This window comes from Carettochelys insculpta, chromosome 5, assembly GCF_033958435.1.
Source record: "Carettochelys insculpta isolate YL-2023 chromosome 5, ASM3395843v1, whole genome shotgun sequence".
In the NCBI taxonomy this organism is placed as follows: Eukaryota; Metazoa; Chordata; order Testudines; family Carettochelyidae; genus Carettochelys; species Carettochelys insculpta.
In genome coordinates this window covers 51,139,754-51,155,818 of record NC_134141.1, presented here as the reverse complement: position 1 = coordinate 51,155,818, position 16,065 = coordinate 51,139,754, and the positions used below count along the sequence as shown (strand labels likewise).

At 44.3% G+C, this 16,065-nt stretch overlaps 2 protein-coding genes across 10 annotated transcripts in view; both read left to right on the top strand.

The window, feature by feature from the left end:
- The first annotated feature begins 397 nt into the window (after positions 1 to 397).
- CKS2 (CDC28 protein kinase regulatory subunit 2) lies at positions 398 to 5,574 on the top strand. Its single transcript, XM_074994156.1, has 3 exons — positions 398 to 530; positions 2,672 to 2,799; positions 5,306 to 5,574. The coding sequence occupies exons 1-3, from the start codon at positions 472 to 474 to the stop codon at positions 5,356 to 5,358; spliced, it is 240 nt and encodes a 79-aa protein (XP_074850257.1). The 5' UTR covers positions 398 to 471; the 3' UTR covers positions 5,359 to 5,574.
- A 5,319-nt stretch (positions 5,575 to 10,893) lies between these two features.
- Positions 10,894 to 16,065, top strand: part of SECISBP2 (SECIS binding protein 2) — a 63,630-nt gene continuing 58,458 nt past the window's right edge. For 2 of the 9 annotated variants that reach the window (XM_074995078.1, XM_074995075.1), the window contains exons 1-2: positions 11,015 to 11,134; positions 13,589 to 13,781. Coding sequence is in view for 5 of the 9 variants with exons in the window: in XM_074995080.1 (XP_074851181.1) it covers positions 11,099 to 11,134 (36 nt within the window). In the remaining 4 variants the exon portion in view is untranslated. Of the gene's footprint in view, positions 11,135 to 13,588; positions 13,782 to 16,065 lie in introns of all 9 variants that reach the window. The other 7 variants (XM_074995076.1, XM_074995080.1, XM_074995073.1 and 4 more) reach the window with 7 other exon arrangements.

The window sequence follows — 16,065 nt, the reverse complement described above, 5'->3', positions numbered from 1 at the left end:
CAGCAGCCTGGCGTCAGCTGCACCCGCACATGCAGCAGGGCGAACTCTGCGAACCCGCCCCACGCCCCAACGGCCGGCAACCGTAACTGTAATTGTAACCACCCACTCCTGCTCACGAGGCCAGCGCGTGTCCGGAGAAACGGCCGGGGTTGAGCGCATGCACTAACTCCAACCCCAAAACCAGCCTCTACACGCATACCTCCTCCCCCCCACCACTTTAAACGTGCCACGCCTACGTCAGCCCCTTCACTCCAACGGCCTCCTATTGGTTAGCAGCGAGGAAAGCGGAGGGTGCGGGTGACGTTTTGTCAACGCATGTCACAGCGCGCCCCGTGATTGGCTAGCGCCGCCCGCCAATAAACGTTGAATTCTTGGATTCAAATTGCGTGGAAAGCCGAGGGGGTCAGTTATTAGTTAGCGGGCGCTGTCGCGGGTGAGGAGCGCGAGTTAGATCCTGCTGCTGTCTCCGCTATGGCCCACAAGCAGATCTACTACTCCGACAAATACTTCGATGAGCACTACGAGTACCGGTGCGTGGGGCGGGGGCCCGTTCTCCGTCCTTCACCCCCCCACCCTTCTGCGCCGCGGTTCTCTGTCTTTCACCTCCTCTCCCAATTTTCCGCGCCGCGCGTAGGCGCCTCTGGGGAAGGGGCGCGTGGAGCAGCGCTCTCGTGGATGGGGATGTAAATGCTTTAGCCCGCTGCTCCCCGTGGGGGGCTTCGGGTCTGAACGTGGCGCTCTGGTAGCGGCCGCCAACTCAGGCCCTCCTCAGCAGGCTTGTGCGTAGCCGCTGCTGAGTGCCCCCCGGGGAAGGAGGCGCGGCGATTCGGGCTGCAGGGCTCGTTGGCACCATGGGGCCTGCGCGGGGGGGAGGAGAGCCTGGGGCAGGCGGGCTATGTGCGCTGAAATGATTCGCGAGCCGGCGGGACTCGTCGATCCTGCTCGGAGCTGGGAGCCGGTGGCAGGCGGGCGAGCGGGCTGGGGGGGGAGTGGGCTTACCGCAGCTGAACACTGCAGCTCTCCCTCTCCCATCCTGGGCTCCTCTCTCTTGCGGGCTGCCTTCCCCGTCGGAGCAGACGTTGGTGAGTTTCATAGTGCGACTGGGCTCTGGAATGGGGTGACGATACTGGCAACTTCCTGTTAGCAACAGCGGGGAGGCGCCTCTGGCTCTCCTCAGACCCTAACTGCCTTCATGGCTTCAGAAGTTCAGAGTGCAGTAGTTGCTGTCCTAGTCCTTTTACACGAGCTCTTTGAGACCACGTGGCATGGGCAGGGGAGCACTTAACACACTTCACAGTTAGCTCCCTTTGCAAAGCGGAGCAGCTACAGAGAAAGGGATAAGGCGCACACAATGCCCTGAACAAATATTGGTAGGAAAAATGCCATGAGGCAGTAACAACTTCTGTGGGAAGCTTTGCGCTGGGCGCTTAAACATAGGTGACTCTATATGCAGGTTAATGACACTGAGCCCAAGGCTGTGGTGAATGATCTCTTGATCAGGCCACTTTGTTTCATTCAAGTATGAAACAATGCTCCAGCACCAGCCTGCATAATAGAGGCAGAATGCAACTGGCCTGTGAGGGAATATGTAAACAGACTGTTCAGTTCCCTATGGAATGCACTGCAATGTCTCTTGGTTTCATGACCTTTTAAAAAGCTAATCTCATGAAGATAAGCTTGTGATGTACATATCCAAATAGTTTGACCTGTGCCCTTGAATACCAAACTATCTTGATCCTGAGTCATGGCTGGTGCTGTTGCTTTGAATAGTTCCTAAAACTACTTATCTGATGGAGTGCATGAATACACCTTCCTTTACAGGGCTGAAGATTTAACATCTACCCTACTGGTTCTTTGATATGAAGATTTGTAGCTTCTCAAATGAATTAACATTTTTCTTTTTAAATAGCCCGTATAGTGCTATTTGTACAGTAGTCCCTCGAGTTGTGAGAATTGCATTCCCCCACACCCTAGTTTAACTCAAATTTCACGTTAGTTGTGAGGGTGGGCGGGGGAAGGAGGCTTTTTCCCTGGCAGAACGCACGTTCCGCAACCAGGGAAGCGGCAGGAGCACTTGGAGCTCCTTTTGAAAGGTAAGCCCTAGGGTTGGATGGGGCAGGGGGCAGTTGAGGTGGTATAAGCCTGGTTGGGGCAGTTGGAGGGGCGCAGGGGAATTAAGCTTGGGGTTGGTTAGGGCTGGCTGAGGGGGCGGTGAGCTAGGGCAGGGGCTGTACAAACGGGGGCTGGGGATGGGTGAGCCAAGACTGGGGGGACAGGATTTCAAGTTGTTTAATTCATGTTAATACAAGTTAAGCGCAACTTGAAATTGTGCATTTTGAGGGATTACTGTACATCTAACATTGTAGAACATTTGTCTCTTCTAGTATAGTGAACAATTCCAGGAAACTAGAAAAACCTCTGGGCCTCCTTCAGCAGCTGAGACAGAAATAGATGGGGAGTTGGCAACAATGTCTTAGGAAAAGCGCATTGGGCTTTTCCACTGGTGGTCAGGATCACCTCTGTCTGAATGATATAGTTCAAAGTCTGCCCCACACCAGAACCCTGCTTGAGATACTGCTCTAGTAAAGACAGCAAGTGTCATAACCTACAAATAACAGGTGTTTATCAAAAAGCAAATATAAACTTTTTAGTACTATTATGTTTTCAACAGACATGTGATGTTACCCAGAGAGCTTTCTAAGCAAGTACCAAAAACCCACCTAATGTCTGAGGAGGAATGGCGAAGACTTGGTGTCCAGCAAAGTCTTGGCTGGGTTCATTACATGATCCATGAGCCAGGTAAATACAATGCCATCATAGCAGTGGAACAGTGACTAACTGACTAAACAGTCACCTGGATTAAGACAGGGTTGGGGTTAAGAGTACACTGAGTTTTTGCCTATAGTGATATGCAATATTACAGGAATCAAAAGATGGGAGTATTTTACTGTTTCTGTACACTTGAAATCCGTGGTAACTGGTAGAAGTAAACTTGGGAAAACTAAGTGGTGGTGAAGCACTGGAATTGTGGACGTGCCAATAGCTGTCAAACTTTTAAATCCCTAGACTAGAAAACTAGCAATTAATCCAATATGCACAGGTGCAAATCTAGACATAGGTAACTATAACTTAGTCTTCATGAACCAGAAAATAAACTGTCCTTAACTGGCTATATTACAGCTGACTTTCCAGGAACGACAAAAGTTAAAGATTAAAAGATGTTAACAGAATGGACATACTAAATAAAACAGTTGACAGTAAACCACAATAGTATGATCTTTGTGTCAAAGTACTAGCTACTCCTCTCAAATCCAACTTTGCTTATTGAGAGTGTAAGAATAAAACCAGCATAAACCTGACTGAAGGTGAACTTAATTCCCTGGAAAAACTGTAGGTGATCTGTCAACAGTATTCAAATTTTCATGGTTGAATTAGCTTGTGGGCTTTTCCACAGGTCAGTTCAATTTTTGTTAACAGGGACATTCCTTCCAAACAGTGTTTAGGCTTCCTGCTTAATGATGATGTGCATGCGCCATTTTACTGGAGGGTCTTGCTTAAACAAAGACATCTTTTCTATTTGATTGGTTCATCCAGAAATTGAGCTAGTTAAATTAATATATCCACTTATAGCGGCACATTAAAATAGTTCAAAAACAGACAAGTGGGGTCTGTACTAGAAAGTTGGCTAGTACAGTAAACCCTAGATTTGACGGACCTTGAAAATAACTGCTGCTGTCCACCAATGCATACACCCCCTCCGAAATGCCAGCATCTCACCAGAGCCTCCTGGGCTAGAGGAGCCAGAGTGCTGAGTGTGCCAAGAGCTGTGGAAGGAGCCAGGATAGTGTACAGCTCCTCTCCTGGTAACTGGAAGAGGAGATTTTTGTAGGCTGGGGGGTGGGGGGGCAGGGCAAAGGACAAGAGGTGAGAGATGGACTGGGAAGGTCAGTGTATCATACAGTATAATTCAGATTTAGTGGACAAGCCCCCCCCCCCATTAAATCAATGGTTCCCAAACTTTTTGGCATCATGACCCCCTGCTTTTCAATTTTTTTAAGAAACACTCCTGCCTCCCATTTACCATCATCCCTTCTCCCTTTTTAAACAAAAAATTAAATGTAGTAATTTAAACACAAACTTGATATAAAAACAAAACAGCAGAAATGTAGCACTTTAAAGACTAAACTTATTAGGTGATGAGCTTTTGTGGGACAGACCCACTTCCTCAGAGGCCTGTTCCACAGAGCTGATCACTGAATAAACCATTTTGTTAGTATTTAAAATGCTGTACTTCTGCTGTTTTACTGGGATTACAGACTAACACAGCTACCTCTTGGATATAAGTGTTGCTTAAAAATAAGCACAATTTTTTGGTCCTTTCAGGGTGCATAGTACAGCCCAAACTGGCCAGCTGCCCACCTGAGCAGCCCCTGACCACTGCACCCATGTTCACTCTCCTCTGCAGGAGACAGCTAGCTCCATGTGGATATTCACCAGCTGCCTGCTTTATAGCAGCTGTGGGGTTGCCCTTCTGAAATGGCAGGGTCTGAGAAAGCCGGCCCTTGCTTCTGGCTTTCTTGGGGTAGGGAGAATGGGAGGAGCTGGTTCACTTCACACACCCCTGGAATTTCTGCACAACCCCCCTCACTTTGGGAATCCAGGTGTTAAATTTAGGGTTTACTGTACAGTGATGCTGGCAACACAAACTACTGATGTCATATAAAGATGCTCTTGCCAATACAGTGTACTCTAGCTTTGCAAGCAAAACAAGCTGAACTTCATTTACACTGGGAAAGTTCAATTGTAGAAATGTTGCCCAAAAGAAACTAGCTGACTAAGCTGTGCTAGCAATAGTCTTCTGTTTAAACTGGTACTACTACCTTACCTAAACAAGGCTTGCTGTTTGATCATAATTTTGCTCATGTATTATACATAGCAAAACACAATTTTATGCTTAAATGCACTGATCAGTCACTGAACTTTTATCCATCCAAGTATGTCAAACTTGAGCTTTCATGGAAATACTTTCTTCATTTTGAGTGGCCTGTCTTAGCACCAAGGATAAAACTTCTTGGCTTAAGATCTTAAGTGCTATGGGTGCTTCTAAAAATTTTCCCCATAAAAAGATCAACTTGAAGACACTATGTAGGAATGGTCTCCTTTTCTCCTCAGAGAGGAGACTTGAAACTTTCACTATTTAAATGTAGTAATTGAGTACTTAGCTGCTGTATGCAAATGTGCAGGACTGATAACATGATAAATATTGGAGGAGAACAATAAAATTTGTTAAATCTTATTTCCACAGAACCACACATTCTTCTCTTTAGAAGACCACTTCCAAAAGACCAACAAAAATGATCTGTCCCTGGCAAACCTGTTAAATCTTCTGGAACTTTATGTATATGCATGTATATATGTTGGTAGTATTCAGTGAATACTTGAAAAAATGTACAAAACATACATCCATATCTGTGCATGAGCTGTATTATTCACAGCAACAGAGCTCAGTCAAATGCAATTCCAAATAGGCTGCTATGGTGTGTAAAGTAAATAAAAGCATATTCCTTTACTGTAATATAAATGCCTTTGTCTTTTTATTAAATTACTTTTGTTTAATAAAGTGTTCATGTTGCATGTCCTGACTTTAGACTTCTGTATTTTTCCTCAGAAAATTTAGTTTCAATATGAGCTACTCTGTACAACCTTGCAATTATAGATTTTGAACTAGTTAAACATTAGTAGCTTCCTAACTCTTAACTGTTTTTCCTTCAGATCCATTTTAATTCTGGGTACCTACTATTGCCTGATCAGTCTATATCTATAATTTATACAGATTAATCACTGACTTCCACTTATTTTGAGGACTGAGGTTCTTGTCCAAGGATCAAGCCCAGTATTTAATTCTCTAATTGGTAATGTTTAAGTGCACAGTTGTAACACTTTACTTTAAGAACTTCTTCTGTATTTAGAAATGACACATTTCAGAACAGTCACACCCCCAGCTTAGCAAGTGAGAAATCTTATTTCCAGACACACCATTACTTTTGGAACAACCTGAAATGTTATCCATTGCCTGGAGCCACCATTCTGGCACCTCCTGAGGACTACATCCCCTTTTTCTACTGCCCATATACTGGAGTGCCACTCCATATGTTTAATGTATAGTCGGTAGTGATGTTTCCTCTTCTAGTTTTATTCACCCCTACTGATGAAGTGTCTCTTCCCCAGAGGGAAGTATAGCATATTCATCCTTTTGGTTATGCATCACACTTGTTCCAGTTGGATGTTAACCAGTTATTTTGGGCTTTTTCCAAGTTGTGTACCTACTAAATTTGAGGGTATGCTTAGAAGCCCCTCTGCATTAAAGTGGTCCAATTACTATGTAGGTCAGGGGTTGGCAACCCTAGGCATGCCTGCCACTCTTGGCATGTGAGCTGATTTTTTTTTTTTTGGGAGAGGCACAGGATGGGGGGATCTGGCCTTGCTGCTCCTCCCCCATACAACATGGGAGGGGGTAGGAGCATGGAGGTAGAGCCCAAACAGCTGCGTGGGGCTCAGGCAGCAGTGTGAGCTGGCCAGTCCCATGTGCATCCTGCAGGCCCCAAGGGCACCCTGGCTGACCCCTTCCACTCGTCACATTAAACGGTAAAACTTGCATCTTAATGAAGCTGTTAGTGGCTTTACAAAGTTGTTAGGACTTAATGAAGTTAAGGACTATTAGTGGCTTTACAAAGTATCACCCACATTTAGAGGGTACACAGGTCAAAAGGTCAAATTTTGGCACTCCACCTTGGAAAGATTACTGACCCCTGATCTAGGTAAAAGGTCCTGGATATGTGCATGTTCACTGCCATTATGTGAAAGGTCCCAGACTTAAGTCAACTGGCAACTATTATCTGGGTGGAAGGTCCCAGATAATAGTTTTGCTGACTGCCTTAGCTCAACATACAGGATAGTCTCTTGCATTACTGCCTACTACTTTAATATAAATCTATTGTAGCTATTATAAGCATAATCAAAATAAGAAAAATCTATAAGCTACATTCTTACTACCCCACCCCCCATGTTGTGATTTGTAAACCTTCCATTGTAGGTACAGGTGTAAATGGTTCACTTGTAGGGATGGTTTCAATGCCATTTTAGACTGTTTGGGGTGAAGGAGGAATAGCAAAACTGATATGCTGGACCCTGGTGTGCTTCTGTGATGCATGTATTTGCTGTTGTCAACATTTGGTACTTGAGTTGGTGTCTCCATATACCTGTTAGACTTAACACTTGAGTGAATCCTAGAACAATGAAAATAATCCCAGTAGCAATTCCCTGAGCTATAACCCATTTTAATTCAACATCCATGTTGGGGGATCACTTAAAAACTAGTCACCTTCCAACATCAAGTATATTTATTTTGTTTTATCCTTATGGTTAATGTCTCTAGATGGGGGTCTGAGCTAACAAAAACTTCAGTTGTAAACATAGTGGAATATGAACAAGAAATATTGCTGCACTTTGGGTAGTTAAAGCCTGAAGGCCTGGATTCAACTGGATATTTTCAAAAGTGGGATTAGTGGAAACTGCTTGGTTCCCTAGCAAAACAGGTTGCTCTGTAATAAAGAAGAAATTTAGGTTTTTGACAGGACCCCTGAAGGGACCATATTGATACCTCCTTCAATTGGTTACCACACATATTTGGCCATTTTGAGAACAGATCACCCTTGCCATCAAAGTCTTCCACTTGTCAGCCTCACTGGCCACGATGCTGCTGATCTATTCTGTACCTCCTGTACCTGTAGTCCATACAACAGTATGTCTCATACACATATTTACCCATGTACTAATTTCTTTAACCTGTTTTCCAAAAACTCAATGTTTTCCTTTGGGCTGTTAGTCTGTACAAAGCTTGTTTGTTTAAAGATTATTGGTCTCAAGACTTATACTAATTTTCTTAAGCTAGTGTCTTACAGGATACAAGCCTGTAGTTTACTTGCATTACCAAGGTACCTACTGCAAAGCAGAATGTAATGTAGCAGTGACTATAACAAAGGCAAGCTAAACTATTGCTACACAAGCAAGGGGTTGCGTGTGAGGGATTCATGGTGGGGGTGCAGTAGGGGCAGAGTGTGGGATGTGTGGGGCACAGGGCAGGGGGGTGATGCAGGAGTCAGTGCAGGGGACTTGAAAGTGTGTGGGGTTCAGGGCAGGGGGTCAGGGTGCAGGAGTCAGGACAGGACTGGGATGTAGTTTCTCATGGAGGTGGAGCTTTGTTGGCTGGCCGTAGTCACCGACTCCTCCCTGGGGAAGAGGATCTGCTGACCAGCCCTGACCTGCAGCTTTTCAGGGCAGCAGGGGCAGACCCAGTCTGCAGCTTTTTTGCAGGGGGAAGGAGTGGCACTCCTGTGATGGGGCAGAGCTGCTGGCTGGCAGGCTTCTCCATCCCCCAAATCTATTGCTGTGGCCAAGGGCTAGGGGAGGGGGTTGGAGAAAAGGGGCCATTTATCTGGGCTGGTGACCAACATGGAGAGCCCTGGACGCAGCTGCCCCCTGCTTTGGTCACATTGCAGTATGACTGTTCTCTATGGTCGCTGCCCTCTGTGGTTATACCTGTCTCCTTACAGCCCCCTCCCTTTCCATGTTATGCAAAAGAATGGAATTTCAAGACATCCTGTTGTCCTGGGAGAACCAAACCCTGACCTTGCTTTAAGCTGGATAGGAGATGCTGCCATTTGATAAGAATTAACTTAATAGGAGGTAACTGGAAAGTATACTTAAACATTTTTTGTTGTACCTAGTTTCTGCGAAGTCTGTTGAGAAGCAATGGTATTGAAGGTTCATTCTATTGTTCAAAAACAACAAGAAGTCCTGTGGCACTTTATAGACTAACAGATATTCTGGAATATAAGCTTCTGTGGGCAAAGACCCACTTCATCAGATACAACTATTCTATTGTTGTGGCTCATCTTGGTGCAGTGCAGGGGTGAAAGTAATTATAATTTCTTAGGGGTGCTGTCGTATTGCTTGGTTTACCATTTAATAGAAGTTCTCATATAAATGGACTCACAGATGGATGGACAGACAGACAAACTTGCTATACATAACTAACTCAATGTAAATCAGACATGAGAAATATGGTAGTTTAGGCAAAAATGTGCTTGAGATTCTTGTCACAATGGTGGTGATAAAATCTTTCTCCTTGATGTTTCCTTGATGAGTCATGTGTCTGACCCACATAGCTTGCCATGGGGGGCTGCCCAAATATACTTTAGATTAGTGATTAGATTACTTTAGATTAGATTTAGATTACTATTTTTTAGAGAAAATAAGGAGACAAGGTGGGTTAGGTAAAATCATATGGTTGGGGAGAGACAGAAACTTCTGAATCACAGCAAGCTCTACTTCAGGTCTGGGAAAGATGCCTGAAGAAGAGCTCTGTGTAATTTGAAAGTTCACAAACTAAAGGTGATCTAAGGAAAGATCTTACCTCATCCACTTTGTGTCTAACATCCTGGTCCCAGCATGGCTCCAACTGCATGCCACACAGGAAATAAAGGATACTTGCATTAAAAGTTTATGGGATGCCACCCCATATTTTATTGCTGATGCAAAATCATACAGTTGTATCAGTTTTCAAGTCTGCATTATTGCTAAAATTAAGGATAAGGGGTGCCCTATATTGAGTTAACGTAGAACTTTAGGCACTACAATGTTTATCACCACTTTGTCATAAGGGGCTTTTTTAGTAGAGAAGATACTTCACATATCAATTTGCAAGTGCTAGTTTGAGACTCGTCAGAAACATCAAGAGTGCACTACGCATATGAGAAGGGAAGTACTGGGACAAACTTCTAATCAAGAAATGGAACTCTCCATTGTTAGCGTACTCTTAGCATGTCTTAGAGTGGGGTCAATATGGTGCTTCGTTGGTGGTCAAAGCTCTGCAGTTATGAGTGATGGTACCAAGGAGCTCCCCTGCTTTTTTAAATTATTTTAAATACGAAAGAGGGAAGAAAGTGGGAGATCTTCAGTTGCTGCCACTCTAAGCAGTTCTCATCCTTTCTCACTACGTGTAAAACCCAGCCTTGGATATTGTGTGCCTGTGACTATTAGCTGGCTCTAGATGCCATATTTTATTACTGGGCCGCTGTGGTATTCCCCAATACCACATGAGGGGGAGTTTGTAAAGAGGCTGCAAATATTAATAGGAAAATGGGAGACATGGGAATGGTGAAAATAGAAAAAAGTGCCTAATTGGTTTAGTAATTAATGGAAATAGTGTTCTTTGGTGACTGTAATGATGGGGTCTTAAAATAACAAACCAGTAAATGAAAAAAAGAATAAAACAAAGTGAAGTGTATCTAGTAAACTGAAACATGCAACTATGCCATGTTCCTAACCTTCACCAGAGTACATTGCCAAATGCCAATGTTCATAACACTATCTCTTATGGAGGATCTCTTAACTATAATCTTCTACAAACATAACTGCAGTATTTATTTGGCCATCAAAGCAACTGGTGAGTGGAGACATGGAGGGCCACTCTCCGGCCCAGGCCCCATCTCTCACAGCCTCCTCTGCTCCTCTTCTCCCAACCCCCTCCCCTGAGTGATGCAGCCAGGGCACTAGTAGTGAGGGGCTAGACCCCCTGCCCAAGAACTCACCACTGGGTACATTAGCCCGCCCCCCCGGACACCCAGGGACTCTGCCTCCAGCGCCAGCTGCCTGCCGTCCCCTCATCCCGCCCGCTCCCTCTGTTGGGCAGAGCCCGAGCACAGGGAAAACGCTGGAAACTTGACACACGCCGCTCTCGCAGGCGGATCGTGGCACGCAATAGCACACCGCGCGGTCCCCGGGTACCCGCATACAAGCAGACGCCAGCGGGGCTGTACAGCAACCTCCGCCTAGCCGAGCCTGCCACTTGGAAGGTCAGCGGCACAGTGCGGTCACGTGACCACGACGACGGGCTTCTACTTGTCTTTGGCTGCTTCCGTTGTTTGGGCGGTGATGTAGACGCGCTGCGACGCTGACGCCACTGGCGGGCGTCGGCCAGGTGGGAGCTGGTTTGGGGGCGGGGGTCTCGCCCGGTGCTGTTCCTGCCCCACGAGCGATGGCCACGGAGCAGGAGCCGGGCGCGGCTAGCGAGGTAAGGAAGTGGGGCGGAGCTGGGCCGTGCAGAGCCCCGTCCCCTTCCGTGACATAACGGAAGAGGCTGCTTCGCGGGCCTGCGGGTCGGGTGCCTCACCTCGCTCCCGAGGCTGGCAGTGGAGCTGGGAGAGTCCCCGAGAGACTCTACTCCCGGGGCCCCTCTTCTCCCTGACCCCTCCCTTTGAGACCCCGGACCCTCCTGCACCCTTTCTCCCACCCAGATCCCGCACTCTTCTTCCGCCCAGACCCCCACTCCTCTCCTGCACTCCCGTTCTGCCCAGATCTCTCCACTCGCATCCTGCTCCGGTACCCCATTCTAGCCCAACTCATCCATCCCCAGGCCACTCCTGCTCCGACTGCCCCATCCCCGTCTGCTCCTGTAACCCCCTCTCACCAGCCCCCCCCCCCCCCCCCCCCCCCGTTGCTAGCCTGTTCCTGCATTCTTTCTCCTGCTCGGAATCCAGACCCCAATCCCACTTCTTGGCAGCCCCCTCCCACACTGAACCCCTCATTTTTGGCCCGACTCTGGAGCCTAGAGGGACCCACAAAATAGACAGTTTTACAGCGTTCACTTCCACTGCTCTCAAAAATTCTGTTGTGTTGCCCCCTTACATGCCTGTTTTTTGTTTTCCTTTGGGGACCAGGTCATTAAGGTGTGTTTTTTTTGGGGGGATGGGGAGGGTTGTGTTTATTTTTTGGTCCCAGACTGCTTTTTTGGGGGTCAGTGGTTCCTTGTGACTCATACTGTTTGGTGCCTACATGGGAAACAAAAATAAAAAATAATTTTGAGTAATTGTTCTTCTCACTCTGTTATTCAGTTAATCATTTACATCTTTTTCAACAATGATGAAGATCCAGTTCCAAATTACCAAAAAAGCTAAGACTATGTCTACACTTCCCAGGAAGATTGAGCCAGTCAGGTTCGATCTTCCAGAGTTTGAAATCGATCTGTCAGGGTCAGCAGTCAACCCCGTACTCCTCACTATCGCAAAGAGAAAGGGAGGTCAAGGGGAGAAACCAGGGATAATCAGGTAAGTCAATTTCAGATACATCAATTCTAGCTACTTAATTGCCATAGCTAGAATTGTGTATCTGAAATTGACTTACCAGCACAATGTAGACCAAGTCTTAGACTGACATTTAGTAAGCCCCCATTAAACTCACTGGCACTTCTTCTCTTTTTAGAGAAAACAAGTATAGGATGGCGTTCCCTAGGGAAGACTGAGTTTTACTGAAGTAACATAACCACATACTGTAATAGTGGTGCCATAAATCTATTCCCCATCACCATTATGGTCTGTGATTATGGTGCTCCTAAATGAGTAGAACAAAAAGCAGTCAAGTAGCACTTTAAAGACTAGCAAAATAGTTTATTAGGTGAGCTTTCGTGGGACGGACCCACTTCTGAATAATAAACCTAATAAACTATTTTGCTAGTCTTTAAAGTGCTACTTGACTGCTTTTTGTTTTGATAGTGTATAGACTAGTACGGCTTCCTCTCTGTTACTAAATAAGTAGAGTTATTACATAACATAAAAAAAGAAGATGACAGTGGCAACTGGCAATTCTAGACACCTCTTATTGCAGCTTTCTGTACGTAAACTTTTATGACAGATTTTAAATATATTCTAACTAATTTAAAAAGCCATCCGGCTTAGCTAAGCTAAACTTTTTCTTCTAGCAGCATCCAGCACAGCAAACAGCTTGTGAATTTATTTGTTAAATCACTCTTATACTAAAAAGCATAGAGAGATCCTTGAAGAATGGTGCATTTGAAAGTGAATTACAGTAGGTTGTCAATATTTGCAAACCAGTTATTTGTAAGTGGCTGCTTCCCTGGAGCTCCAGGCAGCAGCACCAGCTGCTGCTGGAGCAGGAGTGCTGGCAGCAGCTGCTGCTGCTGCTGCTTCCCCTGGGGTTTCTGGCAGCAGCACTGGCTGCCATCGCTTCCCCGGAGCCCCAGGCAGGAAAGCCAGCAGCTGCCGCTTCCCTGAGACCCCAGGCAGGGAGTGCCAGCAAGCGGGGGCTGCCATATTTGTGAAATTTAACATTTGCGAGAGTTCTCCACGCAGAACCCTCTCAAATGTTGAGACCCTACTGTATTTAAGTTTCTAACCAGTTGATGCCTGGTGTTCTTCAGATGTAGCCATACCTTCAGCCACATCTTTTTCATCATAATGTTTCATTATTGCAACTAGGCCCTGCAGCTCCTTCTTGAGATGCTTACATTTGACATATTTCCTTTTTTATACAGGGAATTAATTTCTTTGAAATATTCTCAGATAGGGTCTCTGTTACACCCAGAAGCCATGATAGTTTTTTTTTGTGGCAGAAGTGTAGGGGAATATAGGAAGCTGTGTATGCTGAATAATGTCTTGCTTCCTGGCCCACCACTCCAATGTTCCTTTTCACTCTGCCTCTGTCCTTTCCTATACACTGTCTTTTTCTTAAGACAGTGCCTTAAGTAACTCCTCTGCCTTGGCTGGTCCAGCTCAACCACTACATAAGCACAGAACAACAGCCTGTGTCTGTCTTTGCATGTATGACTGTAGCCTGCCAAGAAACAGAAATTGAAAGCTAAGAAGCAAGAGCTTGTAGTTAGGCTGGAGAGACTACAGCCATTAATTCATTTTCGTGAGTATAAGGTGGGTTTAGCATGTTTATGATGAGATTTAATTGTAACGTTTTTAAACAGGAGAGAAATTTAGTATTGGTAATGTTAAAAATTGGAAAAATCCATTTTTTAATTTAAAAGAATTATTAGTTTTGTCCACCCTCCTTAAAAGACAAACTACATTACAATGCTTCAATGTATTTGGTAAAATCAGTCTTCTTACTATGACAGCCTTTTTGGCGAAACAAACCAGCAGTCATGGAGCACTTTAAAGACTAACACAGTAGCCATTTGGTGCTACGTGTCTACTCGTTTCTTTTGTTCGAATACAGGCTAACATGGCTACAGCTCTGTTACTATTCAGTCTCATTGACTTGAAATTTACTTGAAATAAGCATTCAGTGAAAGTAGCGCACCAGTACACTAAGAATCAAAATTTTTCATGTTACAAGACTAAAGACATTGTTGGCATGGTGAAGTGAATGTGTATGAGAGAGAGAATGCATATGTAAAGCAAACTATTACTTTTAAGTGTCAGCTATGTTATAGAGCAGTCTTACGATCACTCTGTGCATAACACCCTCTTGGTTGTATGTACATATACTTTATATTTGATATTCTATAACAGTGGTTCTGAATCTTTTTGCGAGTACAGACCCCCAATCATTCCACAAAACCGTTCATGAGCCCCCATCAAAGCCAATTCGAGATGCTATGTATACTTCATTAAATGAAAAAGAAAACCACAGCATAGATTTTTAGACAGCAGTTAATATTATTGGAACATATTCATTTTAAAACAATAAATTGTAACTTTGCAATGTATTTAAAACCTATTTTCTGTGTTCATTTTTTTTGCACAGGCCCCCTGCAGTATCCTCACAGACCCAGGTTGGGAACTACTGCTGTATAACCAACATGGCAGTAGATTCCATAGAAATTCTCCAGTCAGACTGAGTTATTAAAATATTGTTTGTATTTGCCTTATTCATTGGGTAGCTAAGCTTTATCTCCAGAAATAATTTGGATTTATTTTTATTCTTGTATACATATTTCATGCCCTATTTCTCATCAGTATAATCATATCTTTTGTTTAAATGGCCTGGATAAATTTGCCAACAGTTGATGTAGACACACTTCCTGGCAAACTCATGAAACAAAGAAATCGTATTTTCTGTTAGGTTGCATAAGTGTTAGTTATAGTCAATTTCCAGGTTCATGCTTAACCACCAGAGGGTGCTGTTAGTTCAATAAGTGCATTCTAAACCAGTGTTTTTCAACTTGTTTTTTATAAAGTATCTCTTTTTAAACCATATATATCTATACTTATACTATATATCTGTACTTATACTTGACTGCTTTTTGTTTTGATCATATATATCTATATGATTCCCAGCTCCCCTCCGCTCCTTGGCCTGGTTTCCAGCTCCCGTCCACTTCTGGTTCTCCTGGCCTTCCCCCAGATGTGCGGTTGTCAGCCAGGTGGCTAGAAGAAGGCAGGAAGAAAGGGCTCTTAGCTTGCCCAGCTGCTGGCAGCTATGCAGGCTGACAGCTGCAGAGCAGCTTCAAGTTGTGCTTAACTTGTGTTAAAGTGAGTTACGCGCAACTTGAAGCTGCATATTTCAAGGGTTTACTGTACCCTTTTCAGGAGTCAGATTTGTTTTGCATACCACTAAGTCACTTAAAAACAACTGACACAAAAACGTGCAAAAATATCACAGAAGACTATTGAAAACTTGCTGACTTGTTCCCATCTTATTATCAAATAAATGACTTGGAATAGCAATGTTGTGCTTGCATTTCAGTGTAAGGCATATAAAGCAGTAGAAATGAACTTTTAGATTGTACTGCGTTTAGTAGTGGCTTTTATGTAGCCTGTTGTAAAACTAGGCCACTATCTAGAAGAGTTGGTGTACCCCCATAAAGGTACACATACCCTGGGTTGAGAAACACTGTTCTAACACTTAAATTGCTGTTGAAACATGTTTTATAAATAAGGCTTCATCTGCTCATGCATGAATACAGCAATTCAAGAAGTTTACTTTGAGTTTTAACAGTGAGAACTAATAAAACAAGTTTTGCCGTAGTCTTAGTTATGAAGAAATATATAATTGGCTCTAAAATGACATACTTCAGGTATTAGAATATAATAAAATTGTGAAGTACTCTTCTGTAAACACAAACTGTGAAGTGCCAGCAACAAGTAACCACAATAAATACATTCTGATTCTAACTTTGGAGCCCCCATTACCATTCAGAAGACTTATTGAAGATAGTAGTTGGTCAGCAATAGAGAACACATCTAAAATTGAGCA

What these genes read in the sequence shown, in the direction of transcription:
- CKS2 (XM_074994156.1), top strand. Translation starts at nt 472, where the DNA reads ATGGCCCACAAGCAGATCTACTACTCCGACAAATACTTCGATGAGCAC. An exon ending in GATGAGCACTACGAGTACCG is followed by an intron (nt 531 to 2,671) that starts GTGCGTGGGGCG and finishes TGTTTTCAACAG; the next exon opens with ACATGTGATGTTACCCAGAG. An exon ending in TTACATGATCCATGAGCCAG is followed by an intron (nt 2,800 to 5,305) that starts GTAAATACAATG and finishes TTATTTCCACAG; the next exon opens with AACCACACATTCTTCTCTTT.